The sequence below is a fragment of the Exophiala oligosperma genome (genome assembly GCF_000835515.1).
Source record: "Exophiala oligosperma strain CBS 72588 unplaced genomic scaffold supercont1.2, whole genome shotgun sequence".
NCBI classification, from domain to species: Eukaryota; Fungi; Ascomycota; class Eurotiomycetes; order Chaetothyriales; family Herpotrichiellaceae; genus Exophiala; species Exophiala oligosperma.
The window spans coordinates 3,365,693-3,388,440 of record NW_015622819.1 but is presented as its reverse complement, the minus strand read 5'-3'; the positions used below and the strand labels follow the sequence as shown (position 1 = coordinate 3,388,440).

Sequence of the window (22,748 nt, the reverse complement as noted above, 5' to 3'; positions counted from 1 at the left end):
CTACCTTTTCTGACCTGATCCCTTCTCCCTTTTTAATACTCCTGTACAAAAAGTACTCTCTCTGTGTACAACCGTATGCTGTAACAACAAAAACCTCGCCGCCGCTACCCAAGTACCCACTGCCTTTTCCCTCCCTCCCCACCACTCCCCTCCCCTGATTAGCCAAAATTACATTTGGAATATGTATACTAACCATTAAACAAAATAACGCTCCTCGCTTCATCCTATAAACATGGACCCAACATTCGATGCAGTGTTTCTCCAGTACCATGACCATAATAACCTTTACCCACAGAAGGTTGTTCCGGTAAAGTATATGCTCCTTCTTACTCGTGACCCATAACAGGGCAAACCTGAAAAAACAAAAAAAAAAATTAAAGCGGTCGCTTCACCGATGCCTCAATCTTGTTGCTTGCTGTCGGAACAAAACGCCGTCGCTGAATCGCTGGAAATGTATTTACTGCTCTTCACAAAGACGAAGCCGCCGATCTTTTGGACTCCATAACCAACGCCCCGGTTACGGTTCCAGAGCTTTGCTAGCACGTCGAATTCGATCGTCTCCCAAAGCGGCCAACCAGAGACATCGTTCGATGATACCCTGGACTGGTTCAAAACTATATCTCGAGCTGGCGTCAATCAGCCTCAAAAGCCCCTTGACAATCACTGCGGCGGTGCGATAACGTTCAAAATTGATCAAAGTGTCTTGGCCACGTCCACCGGGGATGTGGGTCGGTTTTTGTGCGTTATAAGTCAAATCATGCACATATAGACCTAGTTAACGTTAGCATGGGCATGATTGCATGATTAGATTTTCGTGACTCACCAATAAATGGAATACAACCATCACTGAGATCAGCTGATTCCATCTCTAGACGAAGATCATGGAAGTTGCGAATGGGCTGTACAAGTGCTTCCATGTGTTTGAGCAGAGACTTATCCGGACTAGAGACCATATCCCATGTCTTTGTAAGTCGAGTACAGTCCGTCGATGTGAGGGCTATGGTTAGCTGCAACATGGTTGCGTAATTATGCAGCCTCCTTGCATGAGCCGCGACATGGATGAATTTCGTAATGACTCGTGCTCGTTCGTGGATGTCATGAGTGAGAACGATCTCGGACACCGCCCACTTAACGACAAGGTTGAAGCGAGTGATGACCAGATCGATACCGTGAATAGTTCCGTCAGAAAGACATTCGACCCAGTCCAAGACCTCAGCAGCCTTGTTATTCCAGTTCATTTCGACGAGATCGGGCCATTCGACTTCACAAAGCGCCGACTTCTCGACCAAAGTCATTTGCTGAGCAAGAACTTGTGAGTCACATGCGAGGACAAAGGGTAAATGTGCCGGACCAGCCGGCAGTCGCGTTATCACCTGAGACGAAGAGCCAGGGGGCCGAAGTCCCGGACGGATAAGAGGAGTTTGAGCCTGTGACGGCACGTTTCCAGTCTGCGGGAGAGGATCCGAGACTCTGGTAGGGGGTTCCGGAACGTTGAGATTGACCACAGATGCGTAGGTCAAAGGATGAGCAGGGATCTCCAGTCCAGAGATGGCAGTTCCTGGTGCTGCGAGCATCGGAGAGATTGAGCGTCCTGCCATCTCAGAGTAGTTGATAATGTCGACAGAGATTTCGGAAGACAAATCAGACAGGTTTTCATCCTCGTCCAGGAGAAAAGACTGATTACTATCATTGCCAGAAGTTTCTGGTCTCGGGATGCTATGCCGTGACTTGGTTGCACTGGGTGGAGGGCCCTTTGGCAGGTGGAATAATTGCGGAGGATCTTGTGCAAAGTAACCAGGCGCAATAGGAGGAGGTCGATGCTTACCCTGAGTGGGCAATGCTTCAGCAGTGCTGTCATGAGCTGTCTCTCGCCTGAGCAGTGGCAGAGAGCCATATGACTCCTCAGAATCTGCCACAGACTCAGTAGGCAGGCCAAATATTGACGATCTTCGAGAAGACGACGGCTTGACCTCCACAACCTCCATTTTCTCTGTGAGCAGATCTTCATGACTGTCTTCAGACCCGATTTCTTTCACCGTTTCCAGAACTGCACGCTCTTCAGGGTCCGCAGTGACTGCGGGCTGCAGCGGTTCCTCGAGGTCCAGCTGCGACTTCATGCTCAAATCCGGCAAAGACCTACGACGTCCAGCCATGTCGTGAGGATGTTGGTCAATAGGAGGTGATTTCTTTTCATATGTCCCCTCCAATTTCATCAGTGTTGCTTCCAGTCCACCGTCATCGTCATCGGGGATGGCCGAGAAACCAGCCACAGCAGCTTCGAACGAAGGGCGAAGATGCTGAGATGAGTGGGTATTGATCATCGAAATCGGTTTGCCTGGTCGTGGAGCCCCCTCTGAAGCACGACGGGTCACTGTCTTCGTGAGCAGCAATGAGCCATGAGAAGAATCAGAGGCGATGCTGGCAGTATCGATGGAAGCGTGGTGGATTGCCTGATCGAGTTGCTGGACATTTTCCACGCGTCGTAGGTTACCCCCAGGCCTTCTTCTCAACGTTTGAGCCGGTAATTTGTTGTCTGGGCGAGGTTCCGTCTCTTCGTGCGAGGGTGCCGCGTTGTGATCGACTGGGCTAGCAGTTTCCTGAAACTCCGTATCTTCTGTCATCGGTCTAGGGATATCAAGGGAGCCACTCCCTCCACGTACGGTACCGGAACTAGCAGTGGTGGGTGAAAGTGGACGTTTGTCCAGTGAGAAGTCATCAACCATCTGGCCGGGTTGCACAGGTTCTGGTAGTAGCGGACTACTGGTCGGCAGCTCAAAGGTGTCGTTGCTCCCAACACCCAAGTCCAACTGATTCCCGAAGATATTGGAGCTTCGCTGTGTGACAATCGCGTCGAGACTATCGTCGCTTTGGAGAGCATCATCGCCTGCCGCATCATCTAGAGGCAGTGGTATTGACGCAGGATCTTGAGGCAATGAACCTCGGCTGTCCACTGGTAGAGCACCAGTCATGACCGTCAGATCGAGTCCAGTTCCGTCCACGATTAATATTGAACCGCTCTGGGCAGTGGCATGACTAGCCATCCGCAGCCTCTTGTCTTGTTCGTCATCAACGTCCATCGCCTCGAATGGCGTACGTTTGCCCAATAGGGCACTGTAGTGGACTTGATGTTTAGTTGGAAATGTTGTCTCATAATTCTGACAAACTGCAGCGCACAACAAATCAATGCGAACCTCTTCCTTCTTCGCCTTGGTGGGTGCAGCCTTGTTCCGAAGCTCATCATGTGACTTGGAGACGTTCAGAGGCATTGGCGATTTGTGAGGCCTGATTGGGACATCTGTTGCAGAGTGTGAAACACTCACTAGTGTCATATCCGCATGCCCATGCCTATTCCCAAGGACTTTTCGTAGAGAGCCAAATATATTCCTGCCCATGGGGTGCGTGACACCGTGACCTCCGTATTCCTTCTTTTGCATGTCTTGTGAACCGGACGACTGCGTATTGTCCAGGGACTGCGTGGAATTTGAAGGCAGAATCTGCACAAACGGACCACTAGGACTATACAGCAGACCTCTGATCATGTCACCATCTTCAACACCAACTGCCGGAGTTTCAGGTTCAGGCTTGCGAGGGGTATGCTCACGATTACTATCAATCGAGCTAGGCCCTCGCCTGTGGCCCAAAACCTTGGATGCGGAGTTCGGTTGTGTGTTCACCTGTAGGTTCGCGGGGGCATTCTTGCGTCTTAATTGTACGGACACGGGATGAGGACCTCGAGACGTGGAATCACGGTCGGCCCCTAAGCGAAGAAGATTTTTGTGAGGGAAGCATGAAGTGGCGTGGAAGCTGCCATCACTCATGAGTGAGTCCGCGAGTGGATCGAAGCCTTCATCGTGATGATGCCGCAGAGGAACGGGCTCGGCCTCGAACCAACTGTGCGATGGACCCCGTAGAATTTCTGTCTGTGGTGTATCACTGCGTGGGTGCACCAGGCGAGGAGGCCCGATCTGAGGCGTCCGAGCGCTTTCCGAGTCATCATCACCTCCAGGTTGAATGTCATTCTCCTGATCGCCGTCCAGATCGAAATCGGCCGGATCCCAACACAGGGAGCATCGTCCATTCCAACAGCGCTTGAGATCGCGCAAAAGTTTGAGGTCACTAAACCCATGTTCCGGACTGGCCTTGACATCACCATACAATTTATTGACTTCATGGCAGAAGCGTTCTCGAAGGCGTGGATTGGCATAGAAATCATCCATGAAATAATTCAGGATCCAATGTCGAAGGGCAGCAAACGTCCGAACACGAATGATGCGACCATCGTCTTCCAAGCGGGCAATTGCCCAGCGCAATCGTGCCATTAGGAGGTCCAGAACTGTGGATGTGGACATGTACAACCGGAATGTCAAGAAAAAGTCGGAGACCAGCTCATAGTCCATGAAGGAATCGGACGATATCTGGGCGATGATACGTGCCGGAGTGGCAGCTGTTATCTCCCTCACGTTCTGGCAATACCGAACCACAGAAGGATCATCGTAGACTTGAGTCAAATCATCAAACACCTCGGGTGGTATGGAGGTTGCCGAAGTAGAAGTGGTTGCCGATGTCGAGTTGGAAGAAGTCGTGAGCTGCGACTTTGACCGTTCCCGACCTTCGCGCTGCCCGGGGATGTTGGCGTCAAGATTTGCAAAGATCTTTGAGCTAGACGCATGAGGAGCACCAAAATAGTTGTCGAGCTGTATGGCGGCCGGCGTGGGCGTCATGTCCGAAGGTGTGGCCGACCCGATCGTGAACGACGAACCGCGCAGCATGGGCGTGCCTTGGGTACTGAAGCGAAAAGTGCCAATGCGGTAATGTGGAATGGGGACCTCGAGGGTCGGCAGAACATCGTCCTCGTCTTCCTCGTCGATGGACTGACCAGCTGTGTTCGGTCGGCCGTTCTCAGGGCGGTGAATCACGATCCTCACCGTCTTTGATTTGGATGCTGAAGGGGACTGTCGACGTTCCTCGACCGTCGAAAAGGATTGCGAGCGGGCATGATTGGGCGCGGCGATCCTTCTGTCGGATGATCTGACTCTTCTCGGTGACGCTGAACGGGTGTGCGAAGTGATTGACGGATTCGAGACGGGCTTTGGGTTCGTCAAAGTATGGCTTTCATGTCCCAGTGCTGGCGGGGCCGTTGTTGGCAAGGTTGGGGGAGAAATCACAGAGCGCGGATGGGCTTGCTTCGCGGACGGCCTGCGACAGGTTAGCATTTCCTCTTGTTGCGCGCAAAGCCAAAACCTACTTGAGATACAGGATTCCACCGGTACCAACATTCCCGACGGTGAAATTGCGACCTGATCTTGTATCGGGAATGGTCTCCAAGGGTTTTGTCTTTTTGGAAGACCTTGCGGAGCGCTGTCTCAAGACTTCTGTACTGTTCTTCACTCGCCTCAATGAGCCCGCTCTCTTCTTCCCACTGACGTTCGGGGCAGAATTATTCCTCATATGCCTTCGCGATATGTCTGTGTCTGGAGTTTTCGTGCTCTTTCTCGGACTGGAGCCATGCTGGGAGGTCCCGGGGACGGTTGTGGCTCGGGTGGTGCCTGTGATGTGGCTGGCGACAGCTGGGTCGAGCGAGATCAGCGACGTGCGAGTGCTGACGGTCGATTCGGAGACCATGGCGGTCACGAATCAAGGTAGGAATATAGAGAGTATACCGCTACAACCATGGTCATGAGCGGGACACTGGATCGAGAGTGACGAATGCGCAGGTTTGCTTCATGATATTTTGGCGACGGACATTGTGTAGGTATACGATTGTTCCGATGGGATTTCGCGATCAAACTCGAGACGGCACCGGCGACGAACGACTCGCACGACAGCGACTGCTTTCAAACAATGCGGCCAGCAGCAAAGGTGTGGGTTCGATCTGGTGAGAGTGTGTGTGTATCGCAGGTAGTAATGTTTAGGCGCAAAGGGTCGGACAGAGCCGGGGGCCGCAGCACAACACGTGAAGGAGGATATGCAGTACTTGTTACTCTGTGGAATTCGTCTGGGGGTTCAAAAGGAACGTATAAGTCTTTGCATTGGAGAGGCCAGGGAAAATGTTGTCGCAGCCAAAAAGCAGAATCCCAGGTGTGCCGGCGTTGTGGTGTGGGTGGGAATGAGAGGTTGTACTCCGTATGTGGGAGGACGCAGGCACTTGGGTCTCGGTAGGTACGTATGGGGTTCGACGAGTGACGGGAAGGAAGGACGAGCAAAAGCAGAAAAGGCTTCAGGTGTGGTGATGGAAGTGGCCGAAGTGTGAGTGAGAGAACGTGAGTAGACTATGGATACTCGTACTCGTACTGGTCGAGAGGCAGGAAGCGAAGTCGAGTGACAGACCAAGCTACAGGTTCTGACAGAAGCATGAACATGGCTGGAGGACGTTGCAACGGGTCGAATAGGCGGCACTAAGTCCTTCCACCCGAAGCCTGGAGCAGCCTGGGGATTGGGATTGGGATCATGATAGGTGCGCGGAACTGAGTTTGTCGACGACTTGTCTTTTTCTTTGGGTACGCTATGACTGCACCGTACATTAAACTTGTAGGATAGTGGACTTCCCTAACGAGACTGGGAAGGGATTGTATCCACGAGAACCCGTTTATCCTTTCCCTTGGGTCATTGCTCTACATATGTACTCCGTACGGCTGTACGCACTGTCGACTTGAACTTTGATCCCTAGACATCTCAGCGGATTCCTCATGCAGTACTCCGTAGAGTACGAGTACCTAGAGAACAAGTAGTAAGTGGTTCCATGTCTTTGGTGCTCGAGTACTTCCTAGGTATGTACCTGTTCCTTGAGGTACTTTAGGTACAAAATATAATTTACCAGTGCTGGTCAATATTCACCAGGACTCTCGCCTCGCCCTTGCCGAGTCTCAGAATTTGATTACACGACGACAAGGTAGATGATTTTCTTCACACCTGAGCCCCATCACCTACCTCACTTCCACTTTGACATTTACATTTACTCCATACGGATACATTTTTCATTTACGCTTACAGGATACTCCATACCCCGTAAGGACTTGAGACTCGTGTCAGGAAGCGAGGAGAGTATACGTACTCGTACTCCGTATGTAGGTAGGTATTTGTCGTCATTGTGTCGAGTCTCTCGTGATGGCCTGATTACTTCGTCCTGAATGCCTTGACAATCCTCGAACATACTGTACCTCAGGTACCTTGGGTAGGTGTTCTATAGGTTCATGACCTCGGCTGGAACTTGTTCGTCGTACTGTGCGGAGTACTACCACAGTCTCTCCCTCGTGTTTCTCTACGAGTTCCCATCATTACATAAAACGTCTCTTACCAAACAGTAACCACATGTTTTGGGCCCAGATGTTGGCGTCGAGTCTAAGCCCAAATAAGTGAATCACCCATGAACGCTCTAAAAATGCTCGGATGAACATCACTACGGAGAGTCAGGAATTAATTTCAATCCTCACTCCTACTACTCTCATCACAAGCCACTGGATTAAACGAGTGACTTGTCTTACACCGGTGTCTCTGAATCCTGCACTCGAACCTTGTGGAGTTGCCATCATTTCAATTGTCAACTGTCCCCTGTACGTTACAGTATGACTGCTGTCATTATCTTGATCTTTTGCCATCCAGATATTGACACTTCCGAATCTCCTTCAAAACTGCCAGAAAAAAAATACGACACCCAAACTCCTCCCTGTTCATCCACCTCAGTTTTCCGTTTTTCCCGTGAGCCGCCCATTACACATGTCGAAAGCCACCTTCTTCAATTCTCCTTGGTGCCGGCCTCATTTGCCATTCCCCTCTCCCTGCTCATTGCCCTCCCTGTCCTCCTCCTCGTCTTCATTCTCACCAACCCCCTCATTCCCATCATCATCATCATCCTCCTCCTCCACTCCTTCATCTCCATCGTCACCCTCCTCCCCATCGTCCTCGTCGTCCCCCTCTTCCTCGTCGGACTCTCCATCCGTTGTTGCGGAGGATTCGTCCCACTCCACCCGCCGCCGTGGGAAGAACTCTTCCGAAAGCAGTCGCTCCTCGAAAGGCTCATCGGCCAGCCACGCCTCGACCTCACGCGTCGAATAGTGGCGCTGCAGGTCGACTTCCCACCGGTCGACGGGTAAGTCTCTTCGCATCCGGTGTCTGACGGCACGGTCCAACCATACCGCCAGCCCGGACGCCTGGGTGTCTGCATGGTAGCAGACATCCTCCGCCTCTGCGACGAAGTAAGGAAACAGTTCCCGAATGCTGGGGTTTTCCGCCCTGCACATCGGGCACCTGTTGTCGTAGTGGTGGAGGTTGTCCCAGAACCCCTTGACGCACTCGGGGTGCATCCGGTGCCGGCAGTTGCGGAGCTCGATCACCAAGTCGTTGACCTGGTACTCCTCTTGGCAGATCGAACAAATGTCGTCGTTGCTGATGTCGCTGAAGGCCATCGGACGCACATTGAACATCTTGCTTGCCAGTGGCGAGGTGCAGGTCGTGAACATGAGGAATTCATCCACCATGTCCTTTGGAATGCCGTCCTTGCCAGTATCCACCACCAGATACATTTGCTTCCAGGGTCTGCCATGGCCCCATTCGACCAGGTACCTATATGCGTAGAGGTTTCTGATCCTGGTCGAGTATCCTGAAGCGTACTGCTTCAGGATGTCCATGTGCCAAAGCACCTGCTGACGTTGGTTGGCCATGACGGCCGCATCGGTCGGTACGTCGACCGCCATCTTCACCCGCTTCTCGATCTTGACATCGCAAATGTGGGTGTTGGCGTGGTCCGTCTCAAAGGTCTCCTCGGCCAACATCAGATCCACCACCAATCTGGTCATTGGTGGAATCATGGCGTACATCTTTTCGACAAAGTGCCTGACCTTTGAGATGGAAGAGAAATGCTTCCGGGCAACGCGGTAGGTGTCGAAGAGAGCACGGGTGCACTCTTCGACAGAGTTCTCAAAATCGGCAAGCCAATGGAACTCGTTGCGCCGTTGAGTGACGCCTTGTAGAAGTCGGTACTCGTCATCCTTTGCGTCGGTGATGCCACTCTGGATTATGTCGACCAATTCGCGGCTGGTGGCGACATCCAGCAAATCCTCGGAGTGCAACACACGGCAAAGATCCGCTCGGTGTTGAAACATGCGTGCGAGGGCTTCGTTGCCACGCACTTCTTCGGTCAATCGGCCTCCGGGTCCAATGTATTGCTTTGGCAGGGCGGGTTGTCGTTCATCTGCAAATCGGCGCAGCACTTCAATCATTCCTTGAGCGTGTTGAAGGCCACGACAGAGTTCATATCCTTCGTCCTCCTCGCCCATCGGCTCTTGTTGTTGATACCATGTCGAATCGGTATCTCTCTTGTCGATATAATACCCATCGATGCTGATGACGGACGGCAATTTTGGGAAGAGGGCTTGTGCGTTTTGAGTGAAGAGAGTCATGTTGAAAGAGGTAAGTGGTTTGTTGAAATGGTCGGCTAATAAGATCAGTTGTGAAGATCAGTTAGTAAGATCTGCTGTGAGGTTTGGTTAGTTAGGTCAGTCCAGAAATCCAGGTAACCAGGAAGGTCGTCTTTCGATTCGATTGAAAAGGTAAGGGGAAAGATGACAAAGGTGTTCAGTCGCGTAAGTGTTGCAGGTCCTTCGAGTTCGTCCAAACTTTTCCGGAGATTCGGTATGAGTTGAGAAGATGTCGGTATGTGATGATCCAGAAAGGTCGTCCTTTGGATTCGGTTTGCGATGTTAACGGGGAAGACAACAACAGTTCTCGGTGCTGGAAGAGTTCTACTACAAGTACTTCGAGTCCGTCAATATGCAAAGTCAGGTTCGGAAGGTGAAGAGGGTGTTTTGTTCTGTAAGAGTTCTGTAAGTCCTGGAAGTTCTGGAAGTCGTCTATGGATTCGATTTGCAATGGTAGGGCGAAAGATGACCAAGGTGTCCAGTCCTGGAATTGTTGTACAAGTTCTGTTGGGTCGAGTCGATATGCAACGGTCAAGTCGGAAGGTAACAACGGTGTCCAATGCTGGAAGAGTGTCGCAGGCCCTAGACGAGCTCCTACGAGTCGATGTGCAATGGTGAGTCGAGAGTGTTCAACGGTGTGCAGTCCTACAAGTCCTAGGGGTCGTCGTCAATGGAGTCGATAATGTGATGGTAATCCGAAAGAGCAGGAGTGGAGTTCAGTTCTGTGAGTCCAAGTGTTGAGCAAGTTCTGTTCAACTCGAGTCGATTGGTATGTCGTTTTGTGTCGTCTGAAGTATTCGAATCGATCGAGATGAGGGAAAAGGATTTCAATCTAAGGGGGGGTGGGATTCGATTTTTGTATGACATCTTCCTCCACTTCCACACCACTGAAGGTTTCTTCTCATGAGGAACCTCTTTTTTCTATCTCTGTCTCTTTTCTTCTCTGTACCATGTCTTTCAGCTCTCGCTCTCCCAGACGCTGACAAAAGTCAAAAGTATACTACAGTACTCCGTACTTGAAACCAAAAAAAACCTTGCAATCAATTGTCTTGAGTCACAGCCTGACTTGAAGCCCTCCTCACCCACCCAGTGGTCCCAACGACGATCAACACTTGGGCGGACCAGTTTGTGCCCTCGGTGACCCTATGAATCTCGAAAGGTGAGTTTGCTTGACGGGGCTCGTTGGAAGGGGATGGAAGCGGTCATCATAATCATCACGGTTTGCTTTCGTTTGGGGGAAAGAAAAAAAGAGCCGGGGTGAAGTCGTCCCCAGGGAAAAAAGCCACTACAATCACCCGTCTCGACAGTTTCCGGTGTGCTCTGTGGTTCCTTGCTTTTTGCTACTTGGAACCTCGAATTCATTCAAGTCGGAAGTATTGATTTGATTGTCTTTTCTCTCTTTTCACCCACGCTCGCCCGACCAACGACACAGACAAACCTTCAACAACTTTGTAAGTCAATCGAATCACACAGGTCTCCGTTTGGATATGAATTTTTCCAAAATCCTCAACCGAACCTTTTTGAACACAATGACTCTTCGATCAAACTCTACTCCACCGCATTTGTACCGAAACCGAACTTGAGACCTTTGAAGAAGTTTTTTTCTGGTTTTTTTGGGGGGGAAAAAGGGGGGGAAGGATGGATCAAGGTAGGAGGTAGTGATTGGGAGAAGGGAAAACCAGAGTAGAACTTCTGGAAGTACGATCCGTATTCTGTATTCTGTACCCCATACGGAGTACTCTGTGTGAACGAAAGTGCAGCATACTCACCTCGACCGTTTTAGGTGTGGTGCAAATGAATATATACTCTGTACCAGATATAAATGTGAAACAGTGAAACACATGTTATGGAATACGTACACTGGTAGGGCAAAAGTAAAGTTTAGGCAGACGGTGCTGGTAAAACCAAAAAAAAACCAAAAAAAACAACCCCCTTGAAATAACAAATACGAGTGTATCAAAACCTCCACTCTCACACACTGTACCACTACAGTAACACATCATCCGAAAAGAGAGTACTGTGTGTACTCCGTACAATACTTACAGTTCACCGACAGAGTAGCCAAAGAACTTCGTATGTGGGGGGTTCTTCAGTGACCAAGGCAGAACAAGTGTATACCCAGATAGATCAAAAACGGAAAGCTAGGCAACAATAATTGATGGGTACAATACGAAAAGAAAAGAAAAAGGAAAAGAAATACAAGATTACAATGATCCACCTGAAACTTGAGACGAAAAAAATGCAAGGTAAAACGTAGATACATACTCGACGTTATTAATATTATTGTTGCCATATTGTCATTGACACGAGAGAGGGAGCAACCACAACAAAAAAAAGGGGAAACGGCGAGCACCTACCTAGGCTCAAGTATCATGACTCTTGACCTACAATGTAAGAGACTTCATGACTATCACTACACAATACAATGTAGACACCAAATCTACTGCATATGATGACCGCCCGGAGTGCAAACCAAGGTGACACGATTAGGGCCCTAAGTCGAGCGCTTTTGCACCAGTGAGCTTTACTAGATAACGAACCACTTCTACGTGCGACGGTCACCTACAAGGAAACGAAGTAATGGTCAGGGAGACATTCAAAATGCAATAATTTCATACATTTCTAGAGCCATGGTGGCCCATAGAAGCCACCTTCGTTGGCATCGTCCTCGAGGCCTGACGCCTCCCCCAACTCCATCCACACCTTGGCCGCCTCGTCCGCCGCTGGGGCTGTCGACCCCTAGTTGTTCGACAGCTTCTTAACCAGGCGGCGAACGAGGGACGGCCGCGCCAAACCCGCCACCTCGTCCCTGGCGGCATCCAGGTAGTACCCCTCCATCGTGGAGAAGTCTAGGGCCAGGGCGCCCACACCCCCGACACCAAACAGGCCGTCAAAATCTTGCAAAAGCCGCAACCCATCCATCGGCAGGGTTTTGGCATATTGGGAGTGACTGGGTGGACCGACGGTCGCCAGGGCGACGTCGTCCACACCAGGGAGGAGGACGGACAAGATTGCAGGAGCAACCTCTGCGTAGTGATCACGTACAATAACGTTGTACGCGTCAATGCCTGCCGCCGGGTCAATGGTGACCATTGCATGTGACACCAGCTTGGTGTCAGGAGGCAGAAAACCATGTCTGTATCTGATGACCGCAGATAAGACAACAGACTCCTCATCTTTGTCCGTTTTGAGGACATCGAGGAAATGGTCGACCATCGCCATTGCCGAAGACATCTGCGCGTTGCTTTGTCGATGGCGGAGGGATGTTGACAATCGAGAGGCAAGACTTGTGTCTTTGATTCCCAGAGAGACGACAAAAACCCAGCGATCATCGTTATTCAGGTATGCAAGTGATGACAAGCCGATTTGAGAGACCTGTACGCCGGGTCCAGAGACAGTTGTTTCAATGCTCAGCTCGTGTAGGAAACCGGAGTAAGCGTCAATCATGTTGTAGGGAGGTTCGGGGACGTATGGGTTGACATCACTGTTGCGATGAAGGGAATTTTGTTCTCTTGTGCTCAGGTCAAAGACAACATATGCTATTGCTCGGTATTTCGGATCGTTACTCTGCACCATGAAAGTGTATGTGTCAACAGTCAGAGCTGAAATGTTGGGAAGACGAACTCGATTGCCTGCGACAAGTCCTTGTCGAATTAGAGAAGCGTCAGATGCTGATATTGAAGGCAATCCCGAATGAGCTGAAGGTGGAGGTACGAGCAAAGGGTTCGGATTTGGGACATCGTAGTATGTAGAGCCTGTCGGGTGGAACATGCTTGAGTATGTAGTGGCTTGGGTCTCACTACTGCGCGTAGTGTTTGGACTAGCTGTGCCAGAGACATGTCCGTTGTGTCGACGATTCAATGCTGAAAGAGTTCTGGTGAAAGTGCTTGGCTCGCCAACATCTGTTACGTGACCACGTAGAACCCCTTCGATAGAGGGATGGTGTGTAGATCGAAGACGTGGAAGATCAGGAGGTTCAGTCACAGGCAGGTGATCATCGTCGGCACTAACACCTGAGATGCTCGTGTTTGTTGTCATGGCTCTTGAAAGGACACGACGTAAGAGTGCTCGAGGTGGTATTGAGAATGAACTTCTTTTTCGACCTTGTGATGATTGAGATGAATCTGGCAATGTTGTTGACCTTGCAAGGAGCTGTTGGATGATTAGTACAAGCACGACAGAGAAGTCAAAGTGAAGGAAGGAGCATTACCTTGTCGAATTTGTGAGATGAGGTGACCTTGCTGCGATCTCTCTTGTGGATTGTGAGTTGGTTTGAAGGAAGACGAGAGATAGAGGATGAGCAACTACATGCGCTGAGAGGCTAGAATTGATGATCAGAGATTGGCATAGGATCCAAAGAGGATGAATGAAGCCCTTACCTTGTCTGCTCCGTCAATGGGGAACCTTCTCTTCGCAGGCTGTGATATTGTGTGATGACTGGGGAGGAAAGTGGTAAATGGGATGCATCCGTAGGACTCTGAGTCTTGGTTGAGATGTGTATGCGAGCGAGATGTGCTTTCTCTACCCCAGAGCGAAGACCATGAGCCTGAGAATGATCGAAAAGAGATACTAGAGAGCCTCTGTGAAGTGTTCCGAGATGACTGACTTGTCTGGTCTTCTGTTCTTGTCGGATTTCGCACCTTAAGGACTCTTGGAGTCGTCATGGCATCCTCACTTTCCATGGTCTTGACCGGTCTCAAGATTGTCACGACATGTGCAGGTACCGGCAGATAACTTTGACCGCCTCACCAATATCCTGCTTCAGGCTTGTTTGAGATGTGAGGCACTGTCCAGCAATCTTCTCTTTGATCTTGTCAGGCTCTTGAACTGTTTTTTTTGGTTGCTTTATGGAACCATCAACATGTACCAGCAAACCAACAAAGCACTACACGTCCTTCGTCCGACCCAGCTTGGGTACAATATCGAAGTCTTTTCAATAGATTTATATCCAAATCGACCTCTCCTGGATCGAGCAGATACCTCGAATTTCGAGCCACGAATCCTTCCTCCACAGAATCTCCCGTAGGACAGCGATGCCAGCGATCAGTGTTTCTGAAGAGGTGTGTTCAAAGGTTGTGGCCAAACGCGGTGCTTCCACTTGGGTTTCGTAACCAATGGCATCCAAGATGTCGAATACAAAGTCAAGACCAAGAAAATGCTGGGTGAACAAATTCGAGTTGAGCGTATGCTGCTGATGCAAAGAACTCATACAAGATGTACGATGTCCGTGCCGATACTCAAAAAGAAGCTGGAGGCATATCCTGCAAAGTACGTTGGTGTTGTCCAAAAAGAAGAAAGGATGTCTGGATCTCAGAGCCCCTGAAGCCATTGCTCAGCAATCCGGTGGGAAAGCGCACTTTGGTGCACCTGCACGTCGCCTTTGTCAAAGGTGGAAGGGGTGCCCCATTCAAAGGTCACTCGAGCAAGAGCCTCCCAGTATCCCAAGCCGTGGTTTTAATCGTTGTGCTGCTGGAAGGGACGAGAAGGCCGGGTATCATGTTGGCGTGGCGGTAGTAGACTTCGAAATTGCCCTCATCACTTCAAGGTAATGGTCATCATCAAGCTTTGAAAATCGGATTTGCCTATGGGCACTGGCGGCTGCTTTTTGGCGCATATCCAAGGTTGTCAAATCCACAGAACCACCCCTACCTGCACGCCCTCCAGCAGCACTGCCGAAGAGCGTCACCTCGTTTATGCTGGCTTCAATGCCATTGTTGACACGAGACTCCCAAACACCATCCCACTTCCATTCACCGGGATTTTTGGGCGAGGACGGTGAGCCATCATTAGCGACAGTCGGACACTTTGAGCGGACTTCTTTCCTCGAAAGGCCTCGATGAGCACGCCAGGCATGCCATGCGCTGGGATCTCCAGCAAATTCGAGTGGCATCTTATCCAACATGTCGGCATCTTCAAAGGCACTCTTGATGTGGGATATCAATTTTAGCAGAAGACCCTTACGATCATGTATTTCCTCGTCGCCGCTAGGTTGCCCAACTGGTTCATCGACGGTATCAGTTTCAGAGCCTGGACCGGAGGCTTGCTGCTTCACCATCACATCATTATCATGAACCACTTCTTCAGACGCAACATTCCACTGCGGGAACCAGTATGGAAATCCATATCGCAACCAGAACTCGCCAGGCCTCAGTCTGTTATTATCCGATGCACTTATGGTATTAGTCGTCGAATCTACTACACTTGCGCTGAAAGTGTAAGTCGTCTGTGGCACCACCAAAGGATGAAAGATATCGCTAGAGAAGACGATTCGAGGAGGCTCCGCAGGATACGAGTCTTGGAAGGTTATATCGAATCGAAGGACGGCACCCGCATAAGGGCCTGGGTTTCTCGAGTCAGCATGAATATGCGCACGTAATCGAATGGTGAGAATGGAGTACCATCTCGAACGAAGAGGACCGCCGCCCAGAGCGAAGGATTCCCAGGTACGAGTGAAAGATAAACGCCTTCGGGACAGTTGTCCTTGAGAATTGAACTTTTGAGGTGTCAGCAGGAAGCCAGCGCGGACAATGACCAGACTTACAAGTCAAGAACGAGCTGCTGGCGACGAAAAGATGGAAGTAAAGGAGTGGACATTGTTGTGCGAGAAGAGATGTGTTTTGAAGGAGGAAGTTTACCTTGAACCCCACGAGCGCCCAGACAAAGAGGGTGTGTACCTAGGCACAAGCCGCGGCCCTTAACGAGCCACTATCGTTGGTGGATCACCCCTGAATATCTCAGCCGCATGCCTGAGGTTCAGCCTCGGAAAGAGGGTAACATGCGGCCGCGGAAACTGGCCTTATTGGGCTTGTTATTGGAACACAATGATCTCATGGGTATGGATACACCAAAAGATTCATGGGGTTATCGTGATAGACAGGGTCGCTGTGCTGTCAGACAATCAAACGAAAGTCGTTGCAGCTGTCTTGAATGAGATGCGACATGTTTCTAAGCTGATGTTTGAAATCAATATCCTTTCGACGACAGAAGAGGCATCGTTTGCAAAAGAAGGGGTTTCAATCAAACTGGACGTGAGGCCTCACGGCAGGCAGAAACAGACAAGGCACAAACTCACAACAAGGTTCCGATATGCATGAGACTTTTGCCGCAGAATGACGTTAAGAGCTACACAAGGCGCAAACAAGATATTCAGACATATGTGATTTTGCTTATTGACATGAATGATCTATCACGATGCTCTCGTCCGGCCTTGGGCAACAGCATCAATACCATCATTGACACCACCAACAACCCCTTCGATCAACCATGACCCTGCATCTACACAGGCGCCTCCCAGACGGCCATCTTTGAATCGGGACAAGGCCTTTTGAAGTTCCAAACTACGTTCACCAAGGGCAGAGGTCAAGTCGAGTCCATTGGCAAGCACCTTCTCGGTCAGCTGGTGTTGTCGTTCGAACTGCAATGCTCGATTGAGGAACGCCATGATCACTGGAAGGACCAAAAGGATCCCTGCAACGATCCAACATACTATCCTGGCAACTCCCTGACGTAAGAGACTCGGACTTGACTTTCTGTCGATCTGTGGCATCAATGACGACTGGTAAAGAATCCGAGGAGACATACTGGCGCGCAAGGATTCCACCTCGAGTGCAGTCAAGTTCTCTGGAAGCGCCATGTGCATGTATCGAAGTGCATCAATGTGCATACTCCGGAGGGCGTTGACATCCCCGCCTTGTTCAGCTTGTGTTTTTGCAGTTATCCAGAGCCGGACGCCAGTCGCGGCGACATCCCAATCGACCCCACTGCTCGTGTCTTGTTGCGACAACATCTTCAGACTCAACTCTTGTGCGGACAAATGTTCCTCTGGAGTGTTTGGTCTCATCATCGGTGTATTGGCGCCGCTCGAGGGCACTGTGGCAGCGAAGCCAGTAGTAGTGGTCTCCTTCTCTTGAAATGATTCGATACGTGATAGCGTCTGAGGTTTCCTCCGTGCCCTCGAGTCGTGCAGTATGACAGCCTTTGCAGACCGTCGCAGAGAGGTCAAGACAGGCATCCGTGACCGAACGGCCGAGGGGATCATGGTATATAGGGTCGAGTGGGAGATGTCATCGCAGGAGATCCGAGAAGGGTGGTCCATGGTGACTTTGTCTGTACAGAGTATTGTCTGGCACCTTGGTAACGCGTTCTCCTGTCGTGGTTATTTTTTGTAACAGAATGCGACCTTGGGGGATGGTGCTATGAAAGGGTACAGTTCTGGGTTGAAGAGGATCAGGTACGACAAGATGGCAAGTTTATCTTTGGGATTACGGGGAGTATGGGATGTTATCAGCAATCTCCTGTAAGGTTCTGTCTGTTTTCACATGCACAGGACAAGAGCACGAACATAAGATAGACAGAGAGGGAAAAAGGCCATGTTTTGGGCCAACGGGAGATTTCTTTTTCCCTTTTGATGCGCAGGGCACGGTCTCAAAATTGTTGAATTGTAGAGGAGACCCTTTCCACGGCAAGGGAGAACCAAAACGTGGGAGGGTACTGCTGGTGTTGTGGGTAGGGCTGTTTTCTCGCCTCCTCCGCCTCTTTTTATTTCACATGCTCGGCGCCCCGACGCATGTCAAGCTAGATTGGATTTTATTATTGCTTGTCCTCCTCTGTTCGTGGCGAGGATCAATCAAATGTTTCGGCAACGGTCGGAGATCCGTCGCCGTCGGGAGGAACAGGGAAAGCACCACCGAGGGTACTTGTTATGTTATTCATGACCAGGTTGATGATGGAAAAACTTTGACGGTCCCGCAATCAGCCGCCCAACATGTTGGTATCTGGGAGGAGATAAGAAGGGTGGTGGGTGGTGGTCGTGGTAGTGGTGGTCGTGGTATGTACGGGGGAGATGGAATTGACATGTGAAAAAGAATTTTTGTTTTTGCTTTTGGTACGGACAACAACAGTACGGAGGAGTCAAAGGATATCGGGATCGGATTAATGTATATCCGTCAACCATACTCCGTATAATACTGTAAACTCGTTTGATACCCCATATCATCCGTATTACCACCCAAGACCACACTAATACTCTACACGGTCACCTCGTCACGTCGTTCTCTTTTTTTTCTCCCGTCATCTACAGTATTACCTGCACGGGAGCCCGGTGACATCCGGCGAGTACGTCCCGGACAATGTCATTCGAAAGGCGTGTAGACGACATTTCTGAAGTTTTCGGTAAGAGCAAGTGGACTAGTCATACTACTCGTTTCCGCCAAAAAACAAAATCGACATGGAGAAACCATGTTTTATGTAGTTTGGGGGAAAGAAAGTCAGCGAAAGGGCGCAAGTCGTCAACCCTTGGAACCACTCGTGTGTGTTTGTGTGTTTGGTGTGTGTAGTATGTGTACGGATGACAATTCAAGCTGAAACAAGAGATGACAATTGGATTAGATCATTCGTATTATTATTCTGTATATAGGGTACTCGGTACGCCCTTTGCTTGACAAACCAAGGCAAATCCAATGAGGGTGTTGAATGTGCGATCCTTGTTCTCGTGTCTCTGTGTGTCTGTATGTGTCTGTGTATATGTATGATCAACGCGACAGTCACGGTTCCTTCTTCTTTTTTTTCCTTCACCACTTTTTTTTGAACCATATATACAAGGTCCAAACACTCCGCTTTTCCGAAACCCAACAAAATCATTGAAATCCAGACATGTATCCAGTCAACTGATTCATATCCTGCTCGCTCATTGGACTGTGAGTATTTTGGGGACTCTTTTTCTGCTGCGGTTGCATAGGCATGTTCATGTTCATGTTCATATTTCCCATTCCCATACCCATGTCCATCATAGGATCAATTCCAAAAGATCCATATAAAGTCTCACCAGGGATACTCGACGAGAAAGGCGCAGACGTCATGACAGCACCAGTACTGCTACCGGCCCCGCCGACCTGACCTTCCAAACCCATGTTGAACGTCATGTCGTCCGCCATACCTAGATCGAGACCACTGAAATCGATACTGTCAAAGTCGAAATCCATGTTTTGGTCAAAGGTGGTGGCCACGGCAGAGTTGGGAGCACTACTGCCGTAGTCGGCACTCATGCCGGGCAAAGAGGCGGAGTCGGTAGAGACACTTTTCCTGCTGTTGTGGTGGTGGTGGTGTGGTGGAGGGCTCGTCTTGGTCTTCAAGCCACCCTTGATAACGTACGGGGCCATGATGGGTACCTCGGCCAGGTTTTGAGTCGCCAGGGCATCCGTGAGACCACACAGGCCTTGTTGGTATTTGAATGTGTCGAGCCACTGCTGATTGTCCGCGCAGGTCCAGTTCCAAGGGTCATTGTCTTCGTAGATGATCATACGAGCTTGATCTTGAATCTCCTTGTCAGAAGGAAATCTGCCTGCGGACCGTTGCTGCGAGACAAATTTGGTGAGTTCTTGCTCCAGTCTGCCCCAGCAGTTCGAGTCTTTGGTTATCTGGTCAGGCTCGGTGCTCTCGGCAGAGGTACCGGTCGTCAGTCCGGCATCCGTGCCAGCCGAAGGGGTCGCTTGCGCCGCTCGAGCAACGTAAGGATCCATGGTCAACTTCTCGTGGGCAATAAGGTAAGGAGGAATGGCATTCTCAACCAGCCTTTCGACGTATGGCTCGAAACCCCATCCGTTTGCCCACGTGCTCATGTCGGCGCCATTGCGGAAATGCGCAGCCAAATGGTCCGCCCTCTGCTGCCAGGTAGTGAACTTGGAGGGACAAAAACCGCAAGCCGATTTGATCTCATTGGTGGTACTCTTCCACGAGTCCATGTGAGAATGCACTTTGGCGTTGTGCATCAACTTGAGATGCTGACTCAGGTGGTCCTTCCTGTAAAAGGTACGTTCTTGCAAAGTCTTTTCCTGACAAGCCGTGAAATTGTGCAACTCCAAGTGATCGGCTGTCGGGTTTGGCTCCCGGCAGAAGACACACATTTCGGTCTGCGTCAAAGCATCAATCATTGTTCCACCATTGGGACAGCACGTCCATCTTTCCAGTGCCAGATGTAGTGACTTCTCGTGCCGTTGCCAGTCGTACTTTGCAGGGAAAGAATCCGTACAAAATGTACACTGGAATATTCTGGCGCTTCGTGTTTTGGCCTGTTGTGCAGCAGCCCGTTGAGTGACTGGTGCCCTCCTACGTCTGCGTCGTTCTTGAGATGAAGCAAAAGACGCCTTGGACTTGTTCGACCTTGAAGAAGCGAATGTCAAGTCACTGTTGGTGGATTCTCTTGTACCGAAACTGCTAACTGATGGTGCACGGAACATGGAAAAGGACGAGTTCTCTTCACTTGAGCCTTTGCGTGAGCTGTTCCTTGAACCGGCCCGAGAGCCGGCTCTGGAATTATGTGCGCTCGAGTATGACGGGTTGCGAGCAGGGAACGGCGTCGACGTAACGGCTTTGGCGATGGCAGTCATCGAGGCAGGTTCGTGTTCAGGAGGCGATGCCTTCCATCTGTCTAGGGGATTGAGGTTGGCAATGTCTGCAGAATCTTGAGCTCTTTGTGGGATATCAATGGCTCCCAACATGGGCGAGGAAGGACCTGAAGCTGGTCGAACTTTGCCCCTCCTCCGTGCGTTGGCGAGCCAATTTGAGATCTGGCTTCGCTTGAGACCGGTGACTTGTTTCAATTCATCCTTTTCACGCTCGTTGGGGTATGGGTGATCAGCATGCTCGGCGAGCCACTGCTTGAGGATCTTGACAGCGTCGCGGGGGAACCGAGCACCTGTTTTACGACCTCGTCCTTCTTCCATCGATCTCATCGCCCGTCGGCGTTCAGTGACCTCGCCTTCACCGACTTGATGATCTTCTGAGATACCGGTCAATGTACTGACGAAACCCTTTGGGATTTTTGGATGAACAAAGCTGCATTCTCGGTACAGGGAGATGCAGCATGTACACCCTGTGACAAGTGCGCCTCTAGTAGCTAGGAAACAGTCCAATCCCATTCTCGCACACAATTCACAAGGTTCTTTGGCACGAAACATGGGGTAGTCCATGTTAAGGTCAGAAGTGTGTGGAACAGCCTCGACTTCGACATTGTTGATTAATTTGATCATCACCGTGCTTGGTTCCGCAGGTCGACTGGAAGGAAGGGCAAATGACTTGTCGAAGAAAAGAGAGTCGTAGCATTCCGTGGCCTCATCCTGGGTGGTCTCGCCCAGCAACGAACCACAGTCATCGAGATCCAGGTTGGGGATGACATTCGAGGCATCCTCGAAGTTGAAGTACTCCATTTTGTTTGTCGCGGCTTCAGGCCACGAATCCGCAGTGGCAAGTTATCCTGAAGAACGAGAAAATGAACAAGACAGAGAAGAGTAGGATGGAGAGCCTCCGTGGGATAAGCAGCCTTTGAAGTCTCCCCGTGGTATACGGTGTGAATCAATACGAGTACGATCCAGTCCGAAATCGCTTATCAAAGAATGACTCTTGTTCCCCCAACGGTGGAAGTGAAGAGGAGACTTGACTTGGCTATGCACGCCCTTCGCTCGACATTGACAAGGGTAAATCCAACCTCAACCCACTCTTAACGACAACCGTGCGCTCGCCGATTCTCTGATTAGCGCCCGCTTATGGGCTTATGGGCTTGTGGCCGTCGGTGGCACCTTCCAGAACTTCCACTCGCTCAGGTCTTCTGCATCTTTTCGTAATATTCGTCACACCAACGACAAACTCTTTCGCATTATTGGTCGGTTGCCTGAGTCCCTTGCAACCTTGACCGTGGCTCCTCCGCATACGGAGTACGACATTGGCAAGTCCTCCCGTCAAGTCTTCACCATACGAAGTTTCATGCACCGCTGACAAACACCACGAAAGCCATCCCATTCCCGTGGGGAATCATTTAATGATGGTATGAGCGACGCTTATCTCGTTATGTAATCCGAGTTCCCTTGATTTACCTATTGTCCACCTCTTCGACATAGATTCTTATATTTATCGATTGATTTGAGCAATAGTCGCGTCTCTAAGTCAGGTTGCTCACGCGCGGTACATAAACATTCTCCAAACATCTGAATCATGCGGATTGCCATGTTTAACATTGATGACTCAATGTGTTACTCTGAAATGAGGTCAACAGCGTTGGAGAGGATTTTCCCTGATCCCAATTCTAGAACCATCATCATCATCATCATCATGATAGAATTCGACTCCATTTCCACCATCCACCACGCAAATGTGTGACACTTGAGGGTGTCGGTGTCTAAACCTTACTTGTAGACTCTTGAAGCCCTTTGATCACTCTCAAAAATAGATGTAGCCTTGCTATTGAAGTGTCCACCTCTTTCTTGAGCATCCGCCTTGCTGCCTCAGAGTAGGATATTGGGAACGTGAACGAGTTCAGGATTGACAGCTTGTGGCCAGTTAGTT

The 22,748-nt window shown here is 50.3% G+C and overlaps 6 protein-coding genes across 6 annotated transcripts; all 6 read right to left on the bottom strand.

Moving 5' to 3' along the window:
• Window positions 1-145: 145 nt before the first annotated feature.
• Window positions 146-6,219, bottom strand: PV06_02594 (uncharacterized protein). Its single transcript, XM_016403296.1, has 3 exons — window positions 5,246-6,219; window positions 824-5,196; window positions 146-771 (listed from the first exon to the last, which is right to left on the bottom strand). The coding sequence occupies exons 1-3, from the start codon at window positions 5,620-5,622 to the stop codon at window positions 518-520; spliced, it is 5,004 nt and encodes a 1,667-aa protein (XP_016267193.1). The 5' UTR covers window positions 5,623-6,219; the 3' UTR covers window positions 146-517.
• A 5,933-nt stretch (window positions 6,220-12,152) lies between these two features.
• PV06_02593 (uncharacterized protein) lies at window positions 12,153-13,451 on the bottom strand (the record flags this gene model as incomplete). Its single annotated transcript, XM_016403295.1, has 1 exon — window positions 12,153-13,451. The coding sequence occupies one exon, from the start codon at window positions 13,449-13,451 to the stop codon at window positions 12,153-12,155; it is 1,299 nt and encodes a 432-aa protein (XP_016267192.1).
• A 172-nt stretch (window positions 13,452-13,623) lies between these two features.
• Window positions 13,624-14,095, bottom strand: PV06_02592 (uncharacterized protein; the record flags this gene model as incomplete). Its single annotated transcript, XM_016403294.1, has 2 exons — window positions 13,624-13,734; window positions 13,793-14,095. Coding segments are annotated over 2 exons (414 nt in total), but the record flags the coding sequence as incomplete, so codon positions are not given.
• An 812-nt stretch (window positions 14,096-14,907) lies between these two features.
• PV06_02591 (uncharacterized protein) lies at window positions 14,908-16,007 on the bottom strand (the record flags this gene model as incomplete). The annotated part of the gene is made up of 3 exons (XM_016403293.1): window positions 14,908-15,752; window positions 15,812-15,906; window positions 15,955-16,007. 3 exons carry the CDS (start codon window positions 16,005-16,007, stop codon window positions 14,908-14,910), a joined length of 993 nt encoding a protein of 330 aa, XP_016267190.1.
• Window positions 16,008-16,556: 549 nt separating this feature from the next.
• On the bottom strand, window positions 16,557-17,806 carry PV06_02590 (uncharacterized protein). The gene has a single exon (XM_016403292.1). It carries the CDS (start codon window positions 17,506-17,508, stop codon window positions 16,600-16,602), a length of 909 nt encoding a protein of 302 aa, XP_016267189.1. The 5' UTR covers window positions 17,509-17,806; the 3' UTR covers window positions 16,557-16,599.
• Window positions 17,807-18,791: 985 nt separating this feature from the next.
• On the bottom strand, window positions 18,792-21,884 carry PV06_02589 (uncharacterized protein). Its single transcript, XM_016403291.1, has one exon. It carries the CDS (start codon window positions 21,614-21,616, stop codon window positions 19,049-19,051), a length of 2,568 nt encoding a protein of 855 aa, XP_016267188.1. The 5' UTR covers window positions 21,617-21,884; the 3' UTR covers window positions 18,792-19,048.
• Between the last annotated feature and the right edge of the window lie 864 nt (window positions 21,885-22,748).